The 21324-nt window shown below is 35.7% G+C and overlaps 1 protein-coding gene across 6 annotated transcripts in view; it reads left to right on the forward strand.

Moving 5' to 3' along the window:
- Positions 1 to 21324, forward strand: part of LOC121859153 (pyridoxine/pyridoxamine 5'-phosphate oxidase-like) — a 41979-nt gene that overhangs the window by 18564 nt on the left and 2091 nt on the right. For 3 of the 6 annotated variants that reach the window (XM_042355891.1, XM_042355893.1, XM_042355887.1), the window contains exons 4-8: positions 6005 to 6076; positions 6538 to 6591; positions 9801 to 9911; positions 12499 to 12593; positions 13874 to 14323. In XM_042355891.1, the coding sequence (XP_042211825.1) occupies positions 6005 to 6076; positions 6538 to 6591; positions 9801 to 9911; positions 12499 to 12593; positions 13874 to 14039 (498 nt within the window). In that variant the 3' untranslated portion in view covers positions 14040 to 14323. Of the gene's footprint in view, positions 1 to 6004; positions 6077 to 6537; positions 6592 to 9800; positions 9912 to 12498; positions 12594 to 13873; positions 14324 to 21324 lie in introns of those variants that run through there. The other 3 variants (XM_042355888.1, XM_042355889.1, XM_042355890.1) reach the window with 3 other exon arrangements.

The raw sequence follows: 21324 nt of genomic DNA on the forward strand, positions 1-21324 counted from the left end.
TACTGTACATCACGTGGAATATTTAAGTCACTCATTCTGCCACCAACTGAACAGGAATACAGTATTTCATTCCCATTCTTTCGGTTTCTACCCTGACCCTCTTGAAAATTTATATTATGTAATTCTGAGTACATTTTGTATGTTTATATGGAATTACAGGGTTATTCATTGCATTGTTCATAACTGTTCACATGTTTACTGCTTTATTAACACTGCACCACAAGTGAACAAGGGACAGTCAAGTACTAAACTCTACCATTACCCTGTGTTCTACACCGACTTATTCCAAGTTGGAGGCTCCGTTGTTGCCAAACCAATTTGGTTGATATTACCTGACTTCCATCAGAATTGCCAGAAAATCACCAAGTTCTTGACAAATATCTAAGTGTAATTCATGCCACAGATGAATTCATGAAAATTTTTAGAATTTTACTTATCACTAAGCATATACTGTACAGTTACCAGAGGATGTGATGCTGTAGTTCATCAGGAGAGGTAATAGAATCAACAGCATAGGCAATACAGTACAGTGCTCCCTCCAAGTACACGGGTAATTAGTGCCAATGGAGCGGCGCGTACTTGGGTACTATAAACTAATGGGAAATAAGCAATTGGTTCCGGGACCCCTCCAGATACACACCATGAACCCCAAACTGGCCTTTCAAATCACTTTTTCTGCCCATAACCTCTATAAAAGTTACAGTTTGTTAAATATGTGTACCTTAGTTATATAAGGTGAATAATAAAACAGAAATAAGCCCTTAAATGAGAAGAATAAACACATTCTTGCCATTGTCCAGCCAGTCTATTACCTCCTTCTTGCATGTCAGGGTCATCGACTTCACTCTTCTGCCTGGCGGGGCAGGTGCTGGAGTTCCACAGCAGCAGGTGGGGTAGCCATGGTAGCTGTAACAGCCAAACACACCTAAAAAATACAGGAAAAAGCAAGCCACTGTAGTGTCTTGAGGAGAGGAGGACAGACTGGCGTCCGTGTTGTTGGTGACGTCATGGCCAGGAAGTGACGTCCTCGTCTATTATTGGTTGGTAGTAGCCAATCAGCAGCCAGCTTTTCTGCTCACTTCCTCTCTCTCTCCCTTACTCGGCTGTGCCGCACGAAAATTTGCTCCCAGGTACTCTGGAATTTGGGTTGCATGGTATTAATGCTTGTAGTTGGGTTCCGCACTGTTAAAATCCGCATATTTGGGGGGAGCACTGTAATTGTAATTTCACCCAGCAGCCACAAGTTTTCCATCACTTTAATATTACATCCTGTCCAGATTAAATACTGTACCCTCTTTTTCACTTGCTTATTCATCTTATTGTGTGAGCAATGCTTCACTAGGCCTTTAGGGTATGCTATAACGTATCTAATTGGTTCTAGAACCTCGTTCGTTATAGCATTCATTCGTTATAGGATTAATCCGTCCCAGGCCCCCAAATACAACCACTTAACACTGAAAATTTTCTGTGGAAAATGTAAAAAATACGGTACTTTATCTTACCTTAGTGTTGTTCAGCATGCAGGACAGGAGGCAGAGGAGGAGGGGGAAGGAGAGAATTATGGAGAAGAGGTGGAAGGAGAGGAGTCATCCTTCCTAGCCCTCTTTGGTGACTGTCTTACAGGCACTTTGTCTGTAGGGTCTTTTGCTACTTTTTTAAAGAAGGAATCCAGGGTTGGCTGCTTCAACCTTGATTTCTGGACCTTCCAAAAGTAGTTCATCACATTGTCATTAATCACACTGATGCCCTTTTCCACAGCACCAACATCAGGATGATAATCCTCCGCAAGCTTAGACAGTTTGCTCCAGCAAAAGAACACATCCTTGAGATCTTTGGCTGGAATGATGCGGCTTTCCTCCTTGTCCTCATCCTTCCCTGACTCCTCAGAAGTTAAGCTCCGCTTCAGTGTCTCGTTTTCCTCTTTGTGAAGCTCAAGCAGCTCCTTACTGTGCTCTTCCACCAACTCCTCAACATCATCATCATCCACTTCCAGGCCCATGGAATTGCCCAGAGACACAATTTCATGTACAACAGCCTCTTCCTCTAACTCTTCGAAGCCTTCAAAGTCTCTTTGAAGCACACATTCAGGCCACAATGGCCTCCAAGCAGCACAAAGACACCTCATAGTAACCTCTTTCCAGGCTGACGCAATTAAAAACACAGCGTCTGCTATATTGAAGTGACTTCCAAAATTCCTTCAAACTAACATCACTGGAAGAAGTGGACGCAAAACATTTTCTAAACAGTGCCTTTTTGTACAGCTTCTTAAAGTTAGCAATTACCTGTTGATCCATGTGCTGGTTGAGAGGTGTTGTGTTGGGTGACAAGAAGTGCACAGTGATGAAGTTGAACTCCTCTGGCAATTCAACCATCAAATTAGGAGGGTGGGCTGGTGCATTGTCCATCACCAATAGAGCTTTCAGTGGAAGATTATTCTCCCTGAGGTATTCCCGAACACTGGGTCCAAACACCTCAATCACCCACTCAGAGAAAAGACTCCTGGTCACCCAAGCCTTTGGGTTTGACCGCCACATAACACCAAGGCTCTGGGGTTTTCTGCATGGTACACATGGTACACAAGGAGTGGTTTTATCTTTCAGTCACCAGAAGCATTAGCACAAAGAAGGAGGGTAAGCCTGTCTTTCATTGGCCAGGGACAGAAGTTTCCTCCTTTGTAATGTATGTACGGCGAGGCATTTTTTCCAAAAAAGTCCAGTTTCGTCACAGTTGAATACCTGCTGAGAAACAAAGCCTCCCTCTTTAATAACATTCAAAAAAATGTCATGGTGTTCCTCAGCTGCTTCCTTATCTGCACTAGCAGCATCACCATGTCTCACAACACTGTGTAATTTATTTCTTCTTCTGAAACCAGTAAACCACCCCTTGGTACCCCTAAACACTGGCACATCACTATCACTTCCACTGGGAGTCTTGGCTTTAAGGTCCTCAAACAATTGTCTGGCCTTCTCACAAATTATAGCTTCACTAATGCTATCACCTGCCATTTCTTCTCCTTTATCCACACTAAGAGTAAATTTTCCATCTCCTCAATCACATTACACCTTGCTTTGCTAAGTCTAGAGATTCCTTTAGCCACTTGCACCGTTTTCAACTCCTCTTTATTCTTCAAAATCGTACATATAGTCGATTTAGCCGTCCCATATTCATCACTAAGTTTCGTAATGCTTGTTCCATTCTCACATTTCTTTATGATTTCTTTCTTAGTTTCAAGGGTTATGAGCTTTCTCACTCGCTTTGGACGATTAATTGTTACAATTGTACACGTGTATAACAAAATAGTTATACAAATAACTCGTATTTTCACATCAAAAGACGAAATTTCAACAATAACAGTGGTGCACTGGCTACACAATGAGACAAAGATAGTGCTTGACGCTCTTGTTGTGGGTCGCGGCACAACAATATTCATGCGCCAGACGAAATAGTCCCTTATTCATCCGCTTTCGTTGTAGGTGTTGCGTTCGTTATAGCATTCTCAATTTTATTGGCAAAACCGTTTGTTATAGAAATATTCGTAGTAGGATCCGTTCGTTATAGCATACCCCACTGTAATTAGTACAGTATATTGCTTCAGCTTCTCTGGCAAAAAAAAAGAAAGTGGTGTGCTAATTCGTATAAAAAATAAAAGCATGCTACAGTATACTGGTAACTCACAGTGTAAAGGAGTGTTTTATCTCAACATTGACGGTATAACGTTACTGTGTTTATTACCGGTATCCAGGGGGTCCCCGGGTTACTAACGAGTTCCGTTCCTGTGGTCGTTCCTAAGTTGGAACATGTGCTATGTGCATACCGTACTTAAAGAACAATGTTTAAAATCTCACTACAGGGGTATATCATAGCCTAAGTCCTTATGTACATTTGCAATCATTTAATTTAAGACAAAAGAAGAAATACAGAAAATTAAAGTAAAAAATAAGTTATCAGGTTAATAAAATACTGTAAATTTCAAATTTAACCCCGTTTGCATTGGCGGGTGTTTGTAAGTTGGACGTTCATAAGGCCGGGACCCCTGTACTTTACTGTGTGGTAGTGAACATATACAGTAAATGAATTATAGGCTTGGAAACCTGATGATGTGGAGAGACTATTGTTATGAAAAAATAACACTTCTATTCATTCAGTTATTAGATGTGAATTGCATTGTAAGAAATTGCAAATTAACAAGGATTTACTGTACGTACACACACCTAAAAAAGTATCACTACCCTTGCTGAATACAGGGTGAAGTGTTTTGATATATACCCTGGGTATGATGTTGTTTTGATGTGCCTGCTCTCCTTGCCAGACACTTCCTTGTGTTAGAAACAAAACTGTACGGTTCATTGACTGGCTTTCCTCAAATGTTTTGTTTCTGCGTCTGCCTTCTATTTTGTTTGGAGAATTGTAGGAAAAGGAATTGGCCACAACACTTGCAGTATATACAGTACCACTTTGGCTTTGACTGTGTAATAAAAGTAAAATCCATATTGACTCCCATGAATTGAGATCATGCTGCATACTTCGTGCTAACTAAATGGGAATATGCATGGATATCTCTAAGGAAAAGGCTTTGAATTAAATTAATGCAACCTAAGGGTAGAAGAGAAATACCACATAATCTCTTTACAGTTATACCTGTATCCTGGATGGCCAGAATAATTGGTGCAGAACATTTCCATGTTAGAGAGATTTCTGGTTATTCAGACGAATGCTTATCCTTGAGAAAAATTGCACATTACTTATTTTTGAGGACATTGGTGCATGTTTCAAAATCAAAACTATTGCATGATGCAGTCGCTTGGAAATTCATTTGAATGCCCAGAATGGAGAGATGTTTTTGGAGTTTCTTTTCTTTTTTTTCTTTTTTTCCGTGTATTGTATTGAAAAATTCCAGGGATCAAAGATTTCTGCCTTCAGGGATATTACATATAGTATACAGTATAATTTTTCAGTGAGCCTTTTTATTACATGCTGGTTTTCTCCCATAAATACAGTACTGTGTGTATTATTTGGGAAATGGCAACTGTTGTTCATGTCTCAAACAATCCTTTCCTACTGTATGCCACAAATACATCCCTAATCATCCGACATTAAAGTACTATACTACAGAGGACTTGACCTTTGATTTTTAATGCATATACTGTACTGTATTAAATTTAATATTATTTTGGTAGTTTAAATCACAGACCATTGAATGATAAAGGATATGAGACCTATATAGTTGGTGGTACTAACCCAACGTACTACATGTATACCTGCTCATTCCGATTTTCATCAAACCTTTGGGTTTATACTTTTTTATTGATGGGTGTACAATCAAAGACAAAGGTCGTGTCGCGGTTTACTCCGAAGATTAAATATAACTCGTGAGACATTATGAGCGTCCCCTACCACAAGGCAGAGCGCACCAAAAGTTTAGCCCTTCGGCATATGTTTTCACCAAATTTCACGACACGACTTTTGTCTTTCATTGTAAATGTATTTATGTATGGCTTTTGTTAATATCAAATGCTGTACAGAAAATTAATATTTATATTTTTTATATGGGTTATAAACTTATTATTTTCTCACCCTTACGTTGAGTAACTTGGGAATTGTTATACAAGTACAGTGGGGTATGCTATAACGAATCTAATTGGTTCTAGAACCTTGTTCGTTATAGCATTCGTTCGTTATAGCATTCGTTCGTTATAGGATTCATTCGTTCCAGGCCCCCAAATACAACCACTTAACACTGAAAAATATAATATAAAATTGTAAAAATTGTAAAAAAGTGCATACATATGCATCTAAACCCCTGAAATAAAGAATATCATTAATACTTGTAATAAAAATCAATAAATTAGGGAAAAAACAATTTAAATAATGTTCGTTGTAGGAGTTTCGTTCGTTATAGCATTCTCAATTTTATAGGTAAAACCGTTTGTTATAGGAATATTCGTAGTAGGATCCGTTCGTTATAGCATACCCCACTGTACCTGTAATTCTATTTTGATTTCAGACAGAGAATCCATATGCAAGTTTAGTTTTCTATTGGTCATACAATGGTGAAGACAATACATGGGCAAGACAGGTAAATATTTTTTACAGGTACTACATACAAACTGACTATGAGCACCTACCAGACATCTGTTAGAGGAGTCAGGAATTAAGTTATTATTGTCACCAACCATAACAAATACAGGTATTGCATTTCAGATTCATTTACATGAATGTATTAAAGTTAGTGCTCATAGTTGATTTGTATGATAATATAGAAGTAATTTGTGGTATCAGGTAAATTATTTATCATTGAGGTAAAACTTGAACGAGATTTACATGTGTCGTAAATAAGATTTGAAGTTGTTTATTGTGCCCTCACGGTCAAGATGATATGCTTGTGACTTTATTTTCACAAATCCTCTTGGTTTGTAGTTGTGCAGTTGGTGACTGAGCTTCATCATGATGACTCGTGATAAATCTCTTTCCTGGCACCTCAGGTGTTTTCAATCACCCTATGTATTGGTACAAGTATAACACCACCTCTTTTTTCAGGCTGAAAACCCTCAGGCTAGCCTATGTTTTTACTGGGAGCCTCTCATGAGATCAGTAAGTTACTTTGAATTTCAAGTATAGTATATCTATTGATTAGTATACCTGAATGACTGATATATCCAATTAGTTTCAAGGAAGGAATGTTGTTAACACATGTACAGTATTTCATATGCTGCACAGGTTGATGCTACACGTGTTGAAAGTCAGTATTGCAGCACATAGAAAACCTATCACCACATGCATTATTTTATTTAGGACAGTAAAATTTTGCATGAAGCTTGATTATGCAATAAAAGTGAAAGCGTTGCACTGTTGACATCATGTATGGTAGTGAGACAGGAGTTAATAATTTGAGGCTGTCTATTATAGTACAGGAAATTTAGAAAATTAAGTTTATAGCTCTCATGGCCAAGCAGTAGTCATGACACTTTATCTGTCCTTTCATTGTTTGTCAGTTTTAACCATTGAAAAGGTCTGCTGGGCTCATAAAATTTACCATAGATTTGGTTGTGTATAGCTGTGGTAAAATTTATTTAAAGATATTTTATTAAAGTACAAAAGTCCTAAACATCCAGATGAATATGTAGTCATCACCAGACACTTTGCAGTACGTATTTTATAAATTTATTTTACTATGATAGGATGAGATGTGGGCAACAGAGCTTGTTATCTGCTTGGGGGCTTCCTTCAGCTCTCCTTCTTACCCTGGAACACAAAGAGAGAGCAGAAAGTAAGAATGTTTGGTTTTGATTCTGGCTATCCTTCAGTATAGTGGGAAAAGGCTTGGAAGAATTAAATGAAAAAAAAAGATGAGGAATGTTAAGCCTCAGCTCTATCATGGTAATGTGTCCAGATAGCAGCCATGATATAGTTAATTAATATTCATGGACCTTCATCTTATGCTTGGTGTTAGTTGGGTCTTCTGCTAGCATTCTTGGACTCACTCATGGGGCAGGGCAACATCAATCACTAAGTATGTCTTGTTATGTTTGGACTTGTGTTGTCAGTCTCCATGCACTTCCTATTTTACAGGTCCACCACCGATTTTCCGGCACCTTTGGTTCCTGAGCCTTGCCAGGTTAATAGAGGTCATATATAATTATTAAGCAATACACCTCTGACTCACTAGCTATACACCTCCCGGTATCTTTAAAGCACCATGGCTGCTAAAAACTTAAATTAAACAAATATTAAATGTAAATTAAATGATTAAATGAAATATAAGGCTATATATATATGTGTCAAATATTTCTTGCCAGGGTCTGCTTGACTCACTTACTGTGATAAATATTTTGTCATTTGACTAGGAGACAATTTCTTACCATCCTGTGATGAGAATACATAGGGGCTTCGATTAGTGAATCTGGTTAACCATTCTTAAAGATTCTTAACTGGGCACAATATATGAGGAACCCTTGTCTCATCCATTAGCCATTTTATCCGGATAGGTTGAGCTTGAAAATCCTCCCTTTCATTTTTTCTTAGAATCTCCGTAGGAAAAAGCGTGGCATTTTCCTCAGAAAATACCAATAATGATGGATTATTGGAAATTGAAACCAGCTCACTGATTCTCATACCTGTTGCTGTTGCTAGAAGGAAGGCTACCTTCTGGAGCATCTGTCCCGGTTCAGATTTATATTGTAATTAAGCCCCAAAAGAAATTTAGTAACTTTATCTAGACCAAGGTGGGATTCTTTTAGGCCAAGGGGTTATCTGAATGAAAAAGGGTGATCTGAGCCTTTGATAAATTCTGGAGTTCAAAGTAATGTTAAAACCCCACACCGGAGGGTCAACCAATGCTGATTTATAAGATGCAATTGTAGAACCTTTTAACTCTGAACAGAAAATCTAAAAATTCTAACGCCACTGTTTCCAGCAATGTGATTGGAGTCGTTAACTTAATAAATTGTTGAAAAAGGCTCCAAGCTTTCTCATATTGCATAGAAGTTTGGGGCCTATGACCTTATATCACTTTGTTAACTATATTGGAATTACCCAACAATCTATTTAGACATCTTTTGAGAAACTCCAAGCTTGAAGTGCCAAGGATGTCTCGTACTGAGGGCGCAGTACCTGGTCTAAACATCCTTGTTGCAATTGTAGTGGATGCGGCCACCATTCCAACAGATCCAGACCACCACGGTTGTAGGATCCAATATAGTGCAATTAAGAGGACTTTTCCCTGGAAAGATCTGAGTTTGTGAACCACTTTGGGCAACACTTTCACAGGTGGGAACAGATAGATTGAATTCCAACAGTTCCAGTCTATGAGTAGAGCATTTCCTGAAAGATTCGATCGTTCCAAAGAAGCATAAATTGGCATCTTGTGATTGTTTTGTGAGGCAAAGAGATCTGTTTGTGGAGTCCCAAACCTCCTCATTAGACTCTTGAACTTTGATATCTTTAGGGACCATTCTGTTTTCGTCGACACTGGCCTGAGATGGGACAACGCATCTGCCTACCGGTATATGTACGTCAGGACTCGGAAACCTTAAAAAAGATCTTCTCTACGGCTCTGAAAGCTTATAGAATCTAGAACCTTACCTACATCTAATAACACTCTAATTTAAAAAGATCTGAATTTACTGAAAATATATCATAAGTATGATAATTTTACTTGAACTAAGTTATTATGAGCTTGAATAAACCAAACTGTGCTACTGTAATATCCTGGCTGTTGTTTTGATCAGTTGTTGCTTAATTAATTTGGTACAGTACTTTTTTTCTGTACTTTATGATAATGTTTTATTAACCCGGTACCAAATGAAACTAAATTATATTGAAATTATGGTGAAATTGCATAGTATTGTAGTAAGGAGGTTGGAAGTGAGGGGCGCCGAGCGCTCTGGATTTGGGGGGGGGGGATGCTCAGTCCACCACCCAACTGCCATACCTCCCACACGCAATTTCCTCCCCGCTTATCATTTATCTTACATTATTTTGTAGTTTTATATTATATTTTCTTTTTCTAAATCATATTAAACATTGAAGTGATCTTTATATTATATTTCCTTTATTTCTAAGTCCAATTAAAGCATTGAAATTATATTTCCACAACTTTTATGGTTTCTTATGTAAATAATTACTGAGGCATCAGGCAATTGGTTGCGAATTGTGAATATTTGATCGTGAAATTTAAAAAAAGAGGAAGTAATAGAGATACCTGCGAATTTGCATTTTGCGAAGTATCATGATTCCTCTGTATTACTACAGTATTACTGTATTGCAAATACTACGATTTATTAATATTTTTAATTAACCAGGTTCGTGTAGAGGGACGTGTAGAAAAGCTTGGTGAGGATGTATCTAAGGAGTATTTCCACTCTCGCCCACGTAGTAGCCAGATTGGAGCCTGTCTTAGTCCACAAAGTCAGGTAAGTTTTTACTTGTCTCCTGTTGATCAAATAAAGAGTGATTTTTTTTTTCCGTTTTTTTTTTTCATTTCTGTGTGTAATAATAAGTAACAGTTTATTGAAGGAGCATGGCAGCCTAAAGGCTGAAAATATACAGTTACATAATTGGGGAATGGGTCACTTGATTTACAAATAATATACAAATAACATAAGTGATACAAATATGATATATAATAACTAGGTGGGGAGAAGGTCATACTACAGGGCATTTAAACATAGTGACAGTGCAAAGGGTAAGATTGACTGTGAGTGAATACACTGGTTGATTACAGGGCTGTGGAGTCGAAGACAAAACCTTCGACTCCGACTCCGACTCCTCAAATTTTTATGCTTCCGACTCCGACTCCGACTCCGACTCCTTGGCCTATTTGTAACAACTATTTCTACCATCCTAATTGTAATTTGTATGTTGTAACCTGCATAGGTAAAAAGTAAAACACCGTGGCTATACTGCTACAGCTTTATTAATGATCTGGACGATATTTAAGAACTACAAAAAGATGATAGGCTTGACTTTCAAAGTTTCAATCAAAAGAAAAATAAATTTATTAAGAATTCAAGATATTAACTAGAAAACACCATTTACATGTATATCTAAAAGTTCGATCTCAGCATATGAATTTTGTTTAAGCTCATAATCTGATGTGGATCTAAATGATGATCCTACAATTCCTTTTAAAGTAAAGTTATATATTTATGTACATTAAAGAAATGAATACCTTATTAAGGAAAATGGATAAACCTTACATGATTAAGTTATTAAATTAAATTTGCCTTAATCTCACCAAAAACAGGTTGTAGCTAATTGTTGTGTAGCTGAGAGCCTCTGTGCAGTTTTCAACGAAACAAAATTTGATATAATTCAAAATTTCAAATGGTAAAGAAGAGACTATCGTCCAAAATTATAGTGCTATACTGTGCCTGCTACAATAAATTCATAATAATGCTTATAAAATGGAAATAAATTCTTTTAATAATTTAAGAAAATTAGTGGGATCAGTGGAATCACTGCAATGAATATGCCTGAGTTCATATATTTGTTCTTAGGAACAGAATAGCTTCAGTCGGAGTCGGAGTCTGGACAATTTTACCGACTCCGACTCCACAAGCCGAAATTTCCTCCGACTCCTCGACTCCGACTCCGACTCCACAGCCCTGATAGGTACTCCTGAATGTGCTGCTTAAGGATCTGTTAACCAAAATTTGATATCTTGATTATAACTTGTTCAAATGGCTTTTAGAAAATGTTCAAATGATTTTTAGAATATTTTAATTACTTTTGCAATGCTAATTACTCGCCACTTATGGGTTTTCGAGGTCATTTCTTGGTGCTTGTGTATTATTCTGGATGTACTTAAATAGTTAGGCACATTAAATTTTAGTTCAGAGAAAAACGTATTTTTGGCCAAAAATCCTTTAAGGCTTTAGACTTACAATTTTCGTCATTTCGGCCAAAAAATGGATTTTGTTCAAAATTTCAGTATAGGTACTCCTGAATGTGCTGCTTAAGGATCTGTTAACCAAAATTTGATATCTTGATTATAACTTGTTCAAATGGCTTTTAGAAAATGTTCAAATGATTTTTAGAATATTTTAATTACTTTTGCAATGCTAATTACTCGCCACTTATGGGTTTTCGAGGTCATTTCTTGGTGCTTGTGTATTATTCTGGATGTACTTAAATAGTTAGGCACATTAAATTTTATTTCAGAGAGAAAAAGTATTTTTGGCCAAAAATCCTTTAAGGCTTTAGACTTACAATTTTTGTCATTTCGGCCAAAAAATGGATTTTGTTCAAAATTTCAGTATAGGTACTCCTGAATGTGCTGCTTAAGGATCTGTTAACCAAAATTTGATATCTTGATTATAACTTGTTCAAATGGCTTTTAGAAAATGTTCAAATGATTTTTAGAATATTTTAATTACTTTTGCAATGCTAATTACTCGCTACTTATGGGTTTTCGAGGTCATTTCTTGGTGCTTGTGTATTATTCTGGATGTACTTAAATAGTTAGGCACATTAAATTTTAGTTCAGAGAGAAAAAGTATTTTTGGCCAAAAATCCTTTAAGGCTTTAGACTTACAATTTTTGTCATTTCGGCCAAAAAATGGATTTTGTTCAAGATTTCAGTATAGGTATTTTCGAGTCCCAACGTCAGTACACAGAGAAAATTTTCGTTTGTAATTCACTTTAAAATGGCTGGCAAGCTTAAAAGTGAGAGTTTTGTGGTGCTGAGAAGAAAAAGAGACACCCATTTTAGATTTTCTATGTATTATATAATCATTTTCGATTTACGACCATTTCGACTTTGGACCTGGATTTGGGTCCCTAACCCTGTCGTAAGTCGGGGAGGAGCTGTATTTATTTTTCCAGGCAATTTTTTTAAATATCTGGAAAATACTCAGGAGTGTGGATCACTCATGGTGGAGAAATATAGTATACTGAAAGAGTTCAAGATGACTGATATGTTAGGGAAGAAATAATACAGAGATACCTGTACTGTATATGGAGTGATAGAGCAGAATTTTATTTGTTGTGTTCTTTCAGGTAATCTGTGGCCGCCATGTCCTCACTGAAAAAGATGAACAGCTGAATGAGGAGTATAAAGATGAGACCAAATTGATTCCCAAGCCTGAGTGTTGGTGAGTATGTGGTCACCCTCTGTGTAGTGTTGTCTTAAAATGTGTGGTGGTTATAATGCTCAAAAAATCTGAATAGGACCCTTCAGAGATTTTCAGGGTTTCTTATTCCCAGCTTGAAGATGGGAATTAAATATTACTCATGCAAGTCCGCCTTTCATACTGCTTAATAGTGAAGTAACTATGAGGCTGGGAGCCATGGGTTTCCAAGATGCGAATTTGGCGTTTGGGGGTTATTCTGAAAGTGCTTAATTATATAAACTAATGCATAAGGCACTCACCATCTCTCAAGCACCATTGTTTTCACTGCTCAAGAGGGTTGGTGCTTACCACTGGATCCGTCTTGAACAGTAAATAATATTGTAGCGTATTTATCAGAACTTAATAAATATTATTGTAGTGTATAATGCTTTCCCATATGCTCTGATTTATTCACTGATCAGTTGTCTAAGTGCAAAAGTAACCAAATCGATCCATTATGTATCATTTAATTTTAAAATAGAAATTAGAAATTAAAATGTTATAAGACAATGGTTTAGTAGTGCTGTTAATGTGTTTGCTGTGTAAGTGCCTTGTCGTGTCACCTTACCTCCTGCCTCGTCACCTCACCCCTCGCATCGTCAGCTCACCTCGCAGTGTTACATTTATTTATTACTTAATTATTTACTTTATTATTTCTGTATGTACATTTAAAAAAATATTTATGTTTGCACAGTAAGTATAAATAGGTTATTTTGTGTCAACCAAGGCATGGCCATGTGCAAAAACTGAATGTCGGTTAATTCCGATTTTTGGTAATTCGAGCGACCCAGAAAGCCCCTTTTTTGTCGAATTAATGAGGATACAGTGTATAGTAGAATACATACATGTACAGTATTAGAGTTTTTCAGCAAATAATGTACAAGTAAATATAAGAGTTCTATCTCTGATAATTTTTAATTGTTGTTTGACTAGTGTATTATTAACCTTGTTATGCACTTAAAGTCCTTCTTTGTTGAAGCACAGTAATACCATTACAGTATTACCAAAACAATATGTACAGATACAGTACTTGGTATTGGAGGAGTTATCACCACCTTGAGAATTTTTGGAAAATTGTGAGAGTATTTATGGGAAAGGTAACAGTAGTATTTGGAGGAATTTTTATGCTTACAAACATGTGGGTAGGTGGTTGTGAATAATGAGAAGATACATAATAACTAATTTATTATTAATTGGTCTTTACTTAAAATGCAGCAAACTGTATTTTGAATATAATCTGCATATTGCTGTGTCCATTCCAGGGGGGGCTTCCGTGTTGTCCCAGAAACCATAGAATTCTGGCAAGGACAGACAACACGCATTCACGACAGGATCTGCTTCAGAAAACCTGCAACAGATGAAGTAATTGATGAAAGCCTGACTAAGCAAGGTGATGATGGATGGTTATATGAACGCCTTGCTCCATAGACTCAAACACAAATTTGAATTGTCAGGAACCTAGAAAATACATGTACAGTAAGTTGATTTATATCTTAGTGGCATATGGTGGATATTGAAACAGGGTGTGCTGAGCATTATAAGGTAAAGACTAAACTTTAAGTTGTATAAAATAAATGGCATACTTATGAAAAGTAGTGTTGTATACTACGCATATAAACAGCACAGAGAAATGAAAAATGGTAGAAAATTATGACAGAAGTGTGCAAATATTAGCAGTGCAATTTAAAAAAAAATATACAATACTTTACTTACCCATTTTATTTATTCATTAGTTCTATTCTTCTTTTATGCGATGTAAACTGCACTATAATGTCTTAGCCTTCAGAATTTTCAATAACAAGTAGGAAAAATTCAGTGAATCGACTTCTGTATTTCTGTACCGTGTTACTTAAACGAGATGTAAAATTCCATCTAGTAGGTGCTATAGAGGGTAGCTTTCTAACAACAAACTCATGCAGAGCATGTACTCTTTTAGAAGATTTAGAAAAATATGCTGCTATTCCATTTAAAGTTTAAAAAAAAATTCTACACCTTTATGTTGGAAAGACCTTGCTGAAAGACTAAATTCAACACATAAGCATAGCAGTGTGTAAAAAGGGCCAGAGGATAGGCATAAAGAACTTTGCTCTGCAAACCATTTATATGTCCACTCATTACACTTGCTATGTTGTAAGTCTGTCCAATCAATTTGTCTTGAATTTGAAATTTATGAACTGCGTTAACAACGTGACTGAACAGACCATCAGAAGATCTATCAGCACTTACATCTGTAAATCCAGCGAATCTTTCTTGTATTTTGCCTTTATGAACAAAACGCAAAACTGTTGAGAGCTGTGATTTTGACGTCACATCTGAAGTTTCATCAAGGATGATAGCAACAAATGTTGCTGAACTTATCTCTCTTTTTATATGATCTTTAACAACATTAGATATAGCTTGGATGATGTCATTTTGCACAGATGGAGAAGTACCGTGAAACATGGTTGATGAGTTTAAATGATTATCTAAGAGAGAATCGTAATCTTGAAGTACATTCAGTAATTTTATATATTTACTACCTCTGTTTACTGAATTACTAGACTCATCATGACCTCGTAGAGGAAACTCTTGTTTTGCTAGATAGCATATTGCATCAATAATCCTTTTCAAAATCTTTCTATTCTTTTTTACTTGTTCATTGTGTCGGCTTACTTCAGTTTTCCCTTGGTAGTCAATTAATGTGTCGATTCTTTGTTTCCCAAACATTTTAAGATGAAAAAAAGACAACATGTAATTGAGATCTTTCATGTTTCTGTCTTGCTGTAGTTAAACGATTGAGATCAGAAAACCCATGTTTATTCCACACACAACTCTCCTTAGAGAACAGTAAACAGGGCCAACAGAAAAGTTTTGATCGAATTTCACAACCAGTCATCCATTACACTGTTTCATACTGTGAAGTGGAAATATATCTTGTATATTCACTTTTTTTGTCTTTGTGTAGAACGTAAATTTGGAAGAGCCGGACGAGGTTTATCTTCTTTCACAACTTTCAACTTATCCTCGTAGGCTTGGGTTGAAAAAGGTGCACTTCAACGGTATTTCACATTGTGTAAGGGTGAAAATTATTTCAAAGTATATAAATTAAAATGCACAGTGAGCTTTAAATACTATGTAAATCAAAGCAAAAGAATATATTTTCACACTCACAGTAAACGGAAATGAAGTCCGGAGCAACACTTCCTCCGCTGCGGGCTGGGTGCTACTGGCTGGCCTCTCGGCTCTCACTCGCTATAAACCCCCGTCCCTCCCCGCCACGGTATCCCCATCGCCTGCCTCCCTAACCCCATCCCCTCCCTTCTGGTACTACTACCCAAAGTGTGCCGTGACAGGTCCGCTCAACTGCAGGCTCTTCAGCTAATAGCAAGCCAACGGGAAAGCCAAGAAACAACAGTTGAGGTTACCACTGTGTTAATACATGTAAAATATCATGTGTATTTATTTATTTTAAATAAAAGTTGTAAATCATCACACACACACACACACACACACAGAGAGAGAGTGCGCGTAATCCAGGTATATGCTGATAACCACAAGGAAGGAAGAAAACACGAAGTTCCCAAGCGCTTTCATGCAATACACATATTCAGGGGTGAGTACAGACTAAGGGGAAATACAAAACAAGGTACAGTATATAACTACTTTCTCGAAAAGTAGATTATCTACTTTTCGGGAAAGTAGATTATCGACTTTTGGGGGAAATATTACCTTATTTTCCGAAGTAGATTATCATAGAAAACGGGAAATTTGTACCACCGAAAATGGGAAATATCTACTTACTGGGAAAGTTGGTTATCTACTTACCATAGAAAATGGGAAATATCTACTTTCCGGGAAAGTTGGTTATCTACTTTTCCGAAAAGTAGATTATCTACTTTTCAGGAAAGTAGATTTTCGACTTTTTGGGGAAGTAGATTGTAGTGGCTCCTCTCCCCTACAACTTCCAACTGAGCTCCGGCCGCGCGCCAATCAGCGTACAGACAGCTACGCCGAGAGACTAGGTCTATGCAGAGGACGTAGGGGTACGATCGCCGACCTAGTCTCGACCATCAACCTCCAGTTCAGGATCAGAGCGTTTCACACCTTACGCTTGGTCCTCGTAAATTGTATAAATACGGCCACGCCTGCCCAGGGAGGACATTCTACACTCGGCTACTGGTCCAGAAACATCTCTCACAGCTCCTCACCTAGTCACTCCTAAGCACTGCGCTGTACAACAATATATATACAGAAAGGGCAATGTGAGTTTCTGTCCTACCTCATTCCTGAGTGGAGACATCTACATGTATGTACGTTTGTGTGCCCATACTAAGAGATAATTGACAACTGGCCACATACCGTACGCTACAAGATTATCGATTTTTTGGGGGAATATGACAAATTTCCGAAGTACATGATCATAGAAAACGGGAAATTTTTATCACAGAAAATGGGAAATATATGCTTATCATAGAAAACGAGAAATTTGTATCATAGAAAATGGGAAATATCTACTTTCCGGGAAAGTTGGTTATCTACTTTCCCAAAAAGTAGATTATCTACTTTTTGTGAAAGTAGATTATCGACTTTTTGGGGAAATATTACCTTATTTTCCGAAGTAGATTATCATAGAAAATGGGAAATTTGTATCACAAAAAATGGGAAATATCTACTTTCTGGGAAAGTTGGTTATCTACTTATCATAGAAAACGGGAAATTTGTATCATAGAAAATGGGAAATATCTACTTTCTGGGAAAGTTGGTTATCTACTTTTCCGAAAAGTAGATTATCTACTTTTCAGGAAAGTAGATTTTCGAATTTTGGGGAAGTAGATTATCGATTTTTTGGGGAAATATTACATAAATTTCCGAAGTAGATTATCATAGAAAACGGGAAATTTGTTTCATAGAAAATGGGAAATATCTACTTTCTGAGAAAGTTGGTCATCTACTTTCCCGAAAAGTAGATTATCTACTTTTTGGGAAAGTAGATTATCGACTTTTCGGGGAGGTAGATATTCGACTTTTTGGGGAAATATTACCTTATTTTCCGAAGTAGATTATCATAGAAAATGGGAAATTTGTCACAGAAAATGGGAAATATCTACTTTCTGGGAAAGTTGGCTATCTACTTTCCCAAAAAGTAGATAGATTTTCTACTTTTCGGGAAAGTAGATTATTGACTTTTCGGGGAAGTAGATATTCGAATTTTGGGGGAAATATTACCTAATTTTGCGAAGTAGATTATCATAGAAAACGGGAAATTTGTATTATAAAAAATGGGAAATATCTATTTTCCGGGAAAGTTGGTTATCTACTTTCCCGAAAAGTAGATAGATTTTCTACTTTTCGGGAAAGTAGATTATTGACTTTTCGGGGAAGTAGATATTCGAATTTTGGGGGAAATATTACCTAATTTTGCTAAGTAGATTATCATAGAAAACGGGAAATTTGTATCATAAAAAATGGGAAATATCTACTTTCCGGGAAAGTTGGTTATCTACTTTCCCGAAAAGTAGATAGATTTTCTACTTTTCGGGAAAGTAGATTATCGACTTTTCGGGGAAGTAGATTTTCGAATTTTGGGGGAAATATTACGTAATTTTGCGAAGTAGATTATCATAGAAAACGGGAAATTTGTATCATAAAAAATGGGAAATATCTACTTTCCGGGAAAGTTGGTTATCTACTTTCCCGAAAAGTAGATAGATTTTCTACTTTTCGGGAAAGTAGATTATCGACTTTTCGGGGAAGTAGATTTTCGAATTTTGGGGGAAATATTACCTAATTTTGCGAAGTAGATTATCATAGAAAACGGGAAATTTGTATCATAAAAAACGGGAAATATCTACTTTCCGGGAAAGTTGGTTATCTACTTTCCTGAAAAGTAGACAAATTTTCTACTTTTCGGGAAAGTAGATTATCGACTTTTCGGGAAGTAGATTTTCGAATTTTGGGGGAAATATTACCTAATTTTGGGAAGTAGATTATCATAGAAAACGGGAAATTTGTATCATAAAAAACGGGAAATATCTACTTTCCGGGAAAGTTGGTTATCTACTTTCCCGAAAAGTAGATAGATTTTCTACTTTTCAGAAAGTAGATTATCGACTTTCGAAGTAGATTTTCGAATTTGGGAATATTACGTAATTTTGCGAAGTAGATTATCATAGAAACGGGAAATTTGTATCATAAAAAATGGGAAATATCTACTTTCCGGGAAAGTTGGTTATCTACTTTCCAGAAAAGTAGATAGATTTTCTACTTTTCGGGAAAGTAGATTATCGATTTTTCGGGGGGAATAGATTTTCGAATTTTGGGGGAAATATTACCTAATTTTGCGAAGTAGATTATCATAGAAACGGGAAATTTGTATCATAAAACTGAAATATCTACTTCCGGAAAAGTTTCTTAGATAACCAACTTTCGAAATGGAATATCATAGAAACAGGAAATTTGTATCATAAAATGGGAAATATCTACTTTCGCAAAGTTTGTTAGATATAACTTTCCGAAAATAGATTATCATAGAAAACGGGAAATTTGTATCATAAAAATGGGAAATATCTACTTTCAGGAAAGTTGGTTAGATAACCAAATTTGCTGAAATAGATATCATAGAAAACGGGAAAATTTGTATCATAAAAATGGGAAATATCTACTTTCCGGGAAGAGTTGGTTAGATAACCAAATTTGCCGATAGAATATCATAGAAAGCAGGAAATTTGTATCATAAAATGGAAATATCTACTTTCGCAAAAAGTTTCTTAGATAACCAACTTTCGAAATAGTTATCATAGAAAACGGAAATTTGTATCATAAAATGGGAAATATCTACTTTCCGGGTAAGAGAATAAAATTTGCCGAAATAGATTATCTATAGAAAACAGAATTTGTATCAAAAATGAAATATCTCTTTAAAAGTTTGTTAGATAACCAACTTTCCGAAAATAGATATCTTAGAAAACGGGAAATTTGTATCATAAAAATGAAGTATCTACTTTCCGGGAAAGTTGGTTAGATAACCAAATTTGCCGAAAATAGATATCATAGAAAACGAAATTTGTATCATAAAAATGGGAAATATCTACTTTCCGCAAAAGTTTCTTAGATAACAACTTTCCGAAAATGATTATCATAGACAAATTTATCATAAAAATGGGAAATATCTACTTTCCGGGAAAGTTGGTTAGATAACCAAATTTGCCAAAATAGATTATCATAGAAACAGAAATTTGTATCATAAAATGGGAAATATCTACTTTCCAAAAGTTTCTTAGATAACCAACTTTAAAATAGATTATCATAGAAACATTGTATCGTAAAAATGGAAATATCTACTTTCCGGGAAAGTTGGTTAGATAACCAAATTTGCCGAAAAGATATTATCATAAAACAGAAATTTGTATCATAAAAATGGAAATATCTACTTTCATGAGGTTGGTTAGATAATACCGAAATAGATATCATAGAAAACGGGAAATTTGTATCTGAATTGGAAATATCTGCTTTTCAGGAAAGTTGGTTAGATAACAATTTGCCGAAAATAGAATTATCATGAAAACGGGAAATTTGTATCATAAAAAATGGGAAATATCTACTTTCCGAAAGTTTCTTGGATAACCAACTTTCGAAAATGAATATCATAGAAAACAGAATTTGTATCATAAAAAATAGAAATGTCTACTTTCCGGGAAAGTTGGTTGATAACAAATTTGCCAAAATAATTTATCATGAAAACAGGAAATTTGTATCATAAAAATGGGAAATATCTACTTTCCGCAAAGTTTTCTTAGATAACCAACTTTCCGAAAATAGATTATCATAGAAAACAGGAAATTTGTATCATAAAAAATGAAATATCTACTTTTCGGGAAAGTTGGTTAGATAACAAATTTGCCGAAAATGATTATCATAGAAAACAGGAAATTTGTATCATAAAAATGAAATATCTACTTTCCATAAAAGTTTTCTTAGATAACAACTTTCCGAGAAATAATTTATCATAGAAACAGGAAATTTGTATCATAAAAATGAAATATCTACTTTCAGGAAAGTTGGTTAGATAACCAATTTGCCGAAAATAGATATCATAGAAAAACGGGAAATTTGTATCATAAAAAATGAAATATCTACTTTCCGCAAAAGTTTCTTAGATAACCAACTTCGAAATAGATTATCATAGAAAACGGAAATTTGTATCTAAAAATGGGAAATATCTACTTTCCGGGAAAGTTGGTTAGATAACAAATTTGCGAAAATAGATATCATGAAAACAGGAAATTTGTATCATAAAAATGGGAAATATCTACTTTCGCAAAAGTTTCCTATAACTATAAATTTGCGAAAATAGATTATCATGAAAGCAGGAAATTTGTATCATAAAATGGAAAATCTACTTGAAAGTTTAGATAACCAATCCGAAATAGTTATCATGAAAACAGGAAATTTGTATCATAAAAATGGAAATATCTACTTTCCTGGAAAGTTTGTTGAATAACCATTGCCGAAAATAGCTTATCAAAACGGGAAATTTGTATCATAAAAATGGGAAATATCTACTCCGCAAAAGTTTGTTAGATAACCAACTTTCCGAAAATAGATATCATAGAAACGGGAAATTTGTATCATAAAAATGGGAAATATATCTACTTTCCGGGAAAGTTGGTTAGATAACCAAATTTGCCGAAAATGAATTATCATAAAACAGAAATTTGTATCATAAAAATGGGAA

The sequence above is a fragment of the Homarus americanus genome, unplaced genomic scaffold (genome assembly GCF_018991925.1).
Source record: "Homarus americanus isolate GMGI-L3 unplaced genomic scaffold, GMGI_Hamer_2.0 scaffold50924, whole genome shotgun sequence".
Classification (NCBI taxonomy): domain Eukaryota; kingdom Metazoa; phylum Arthropoda; class Malacostraca; order Decapoda; family Nephropidae; genus Homarus; species Homarus americanus.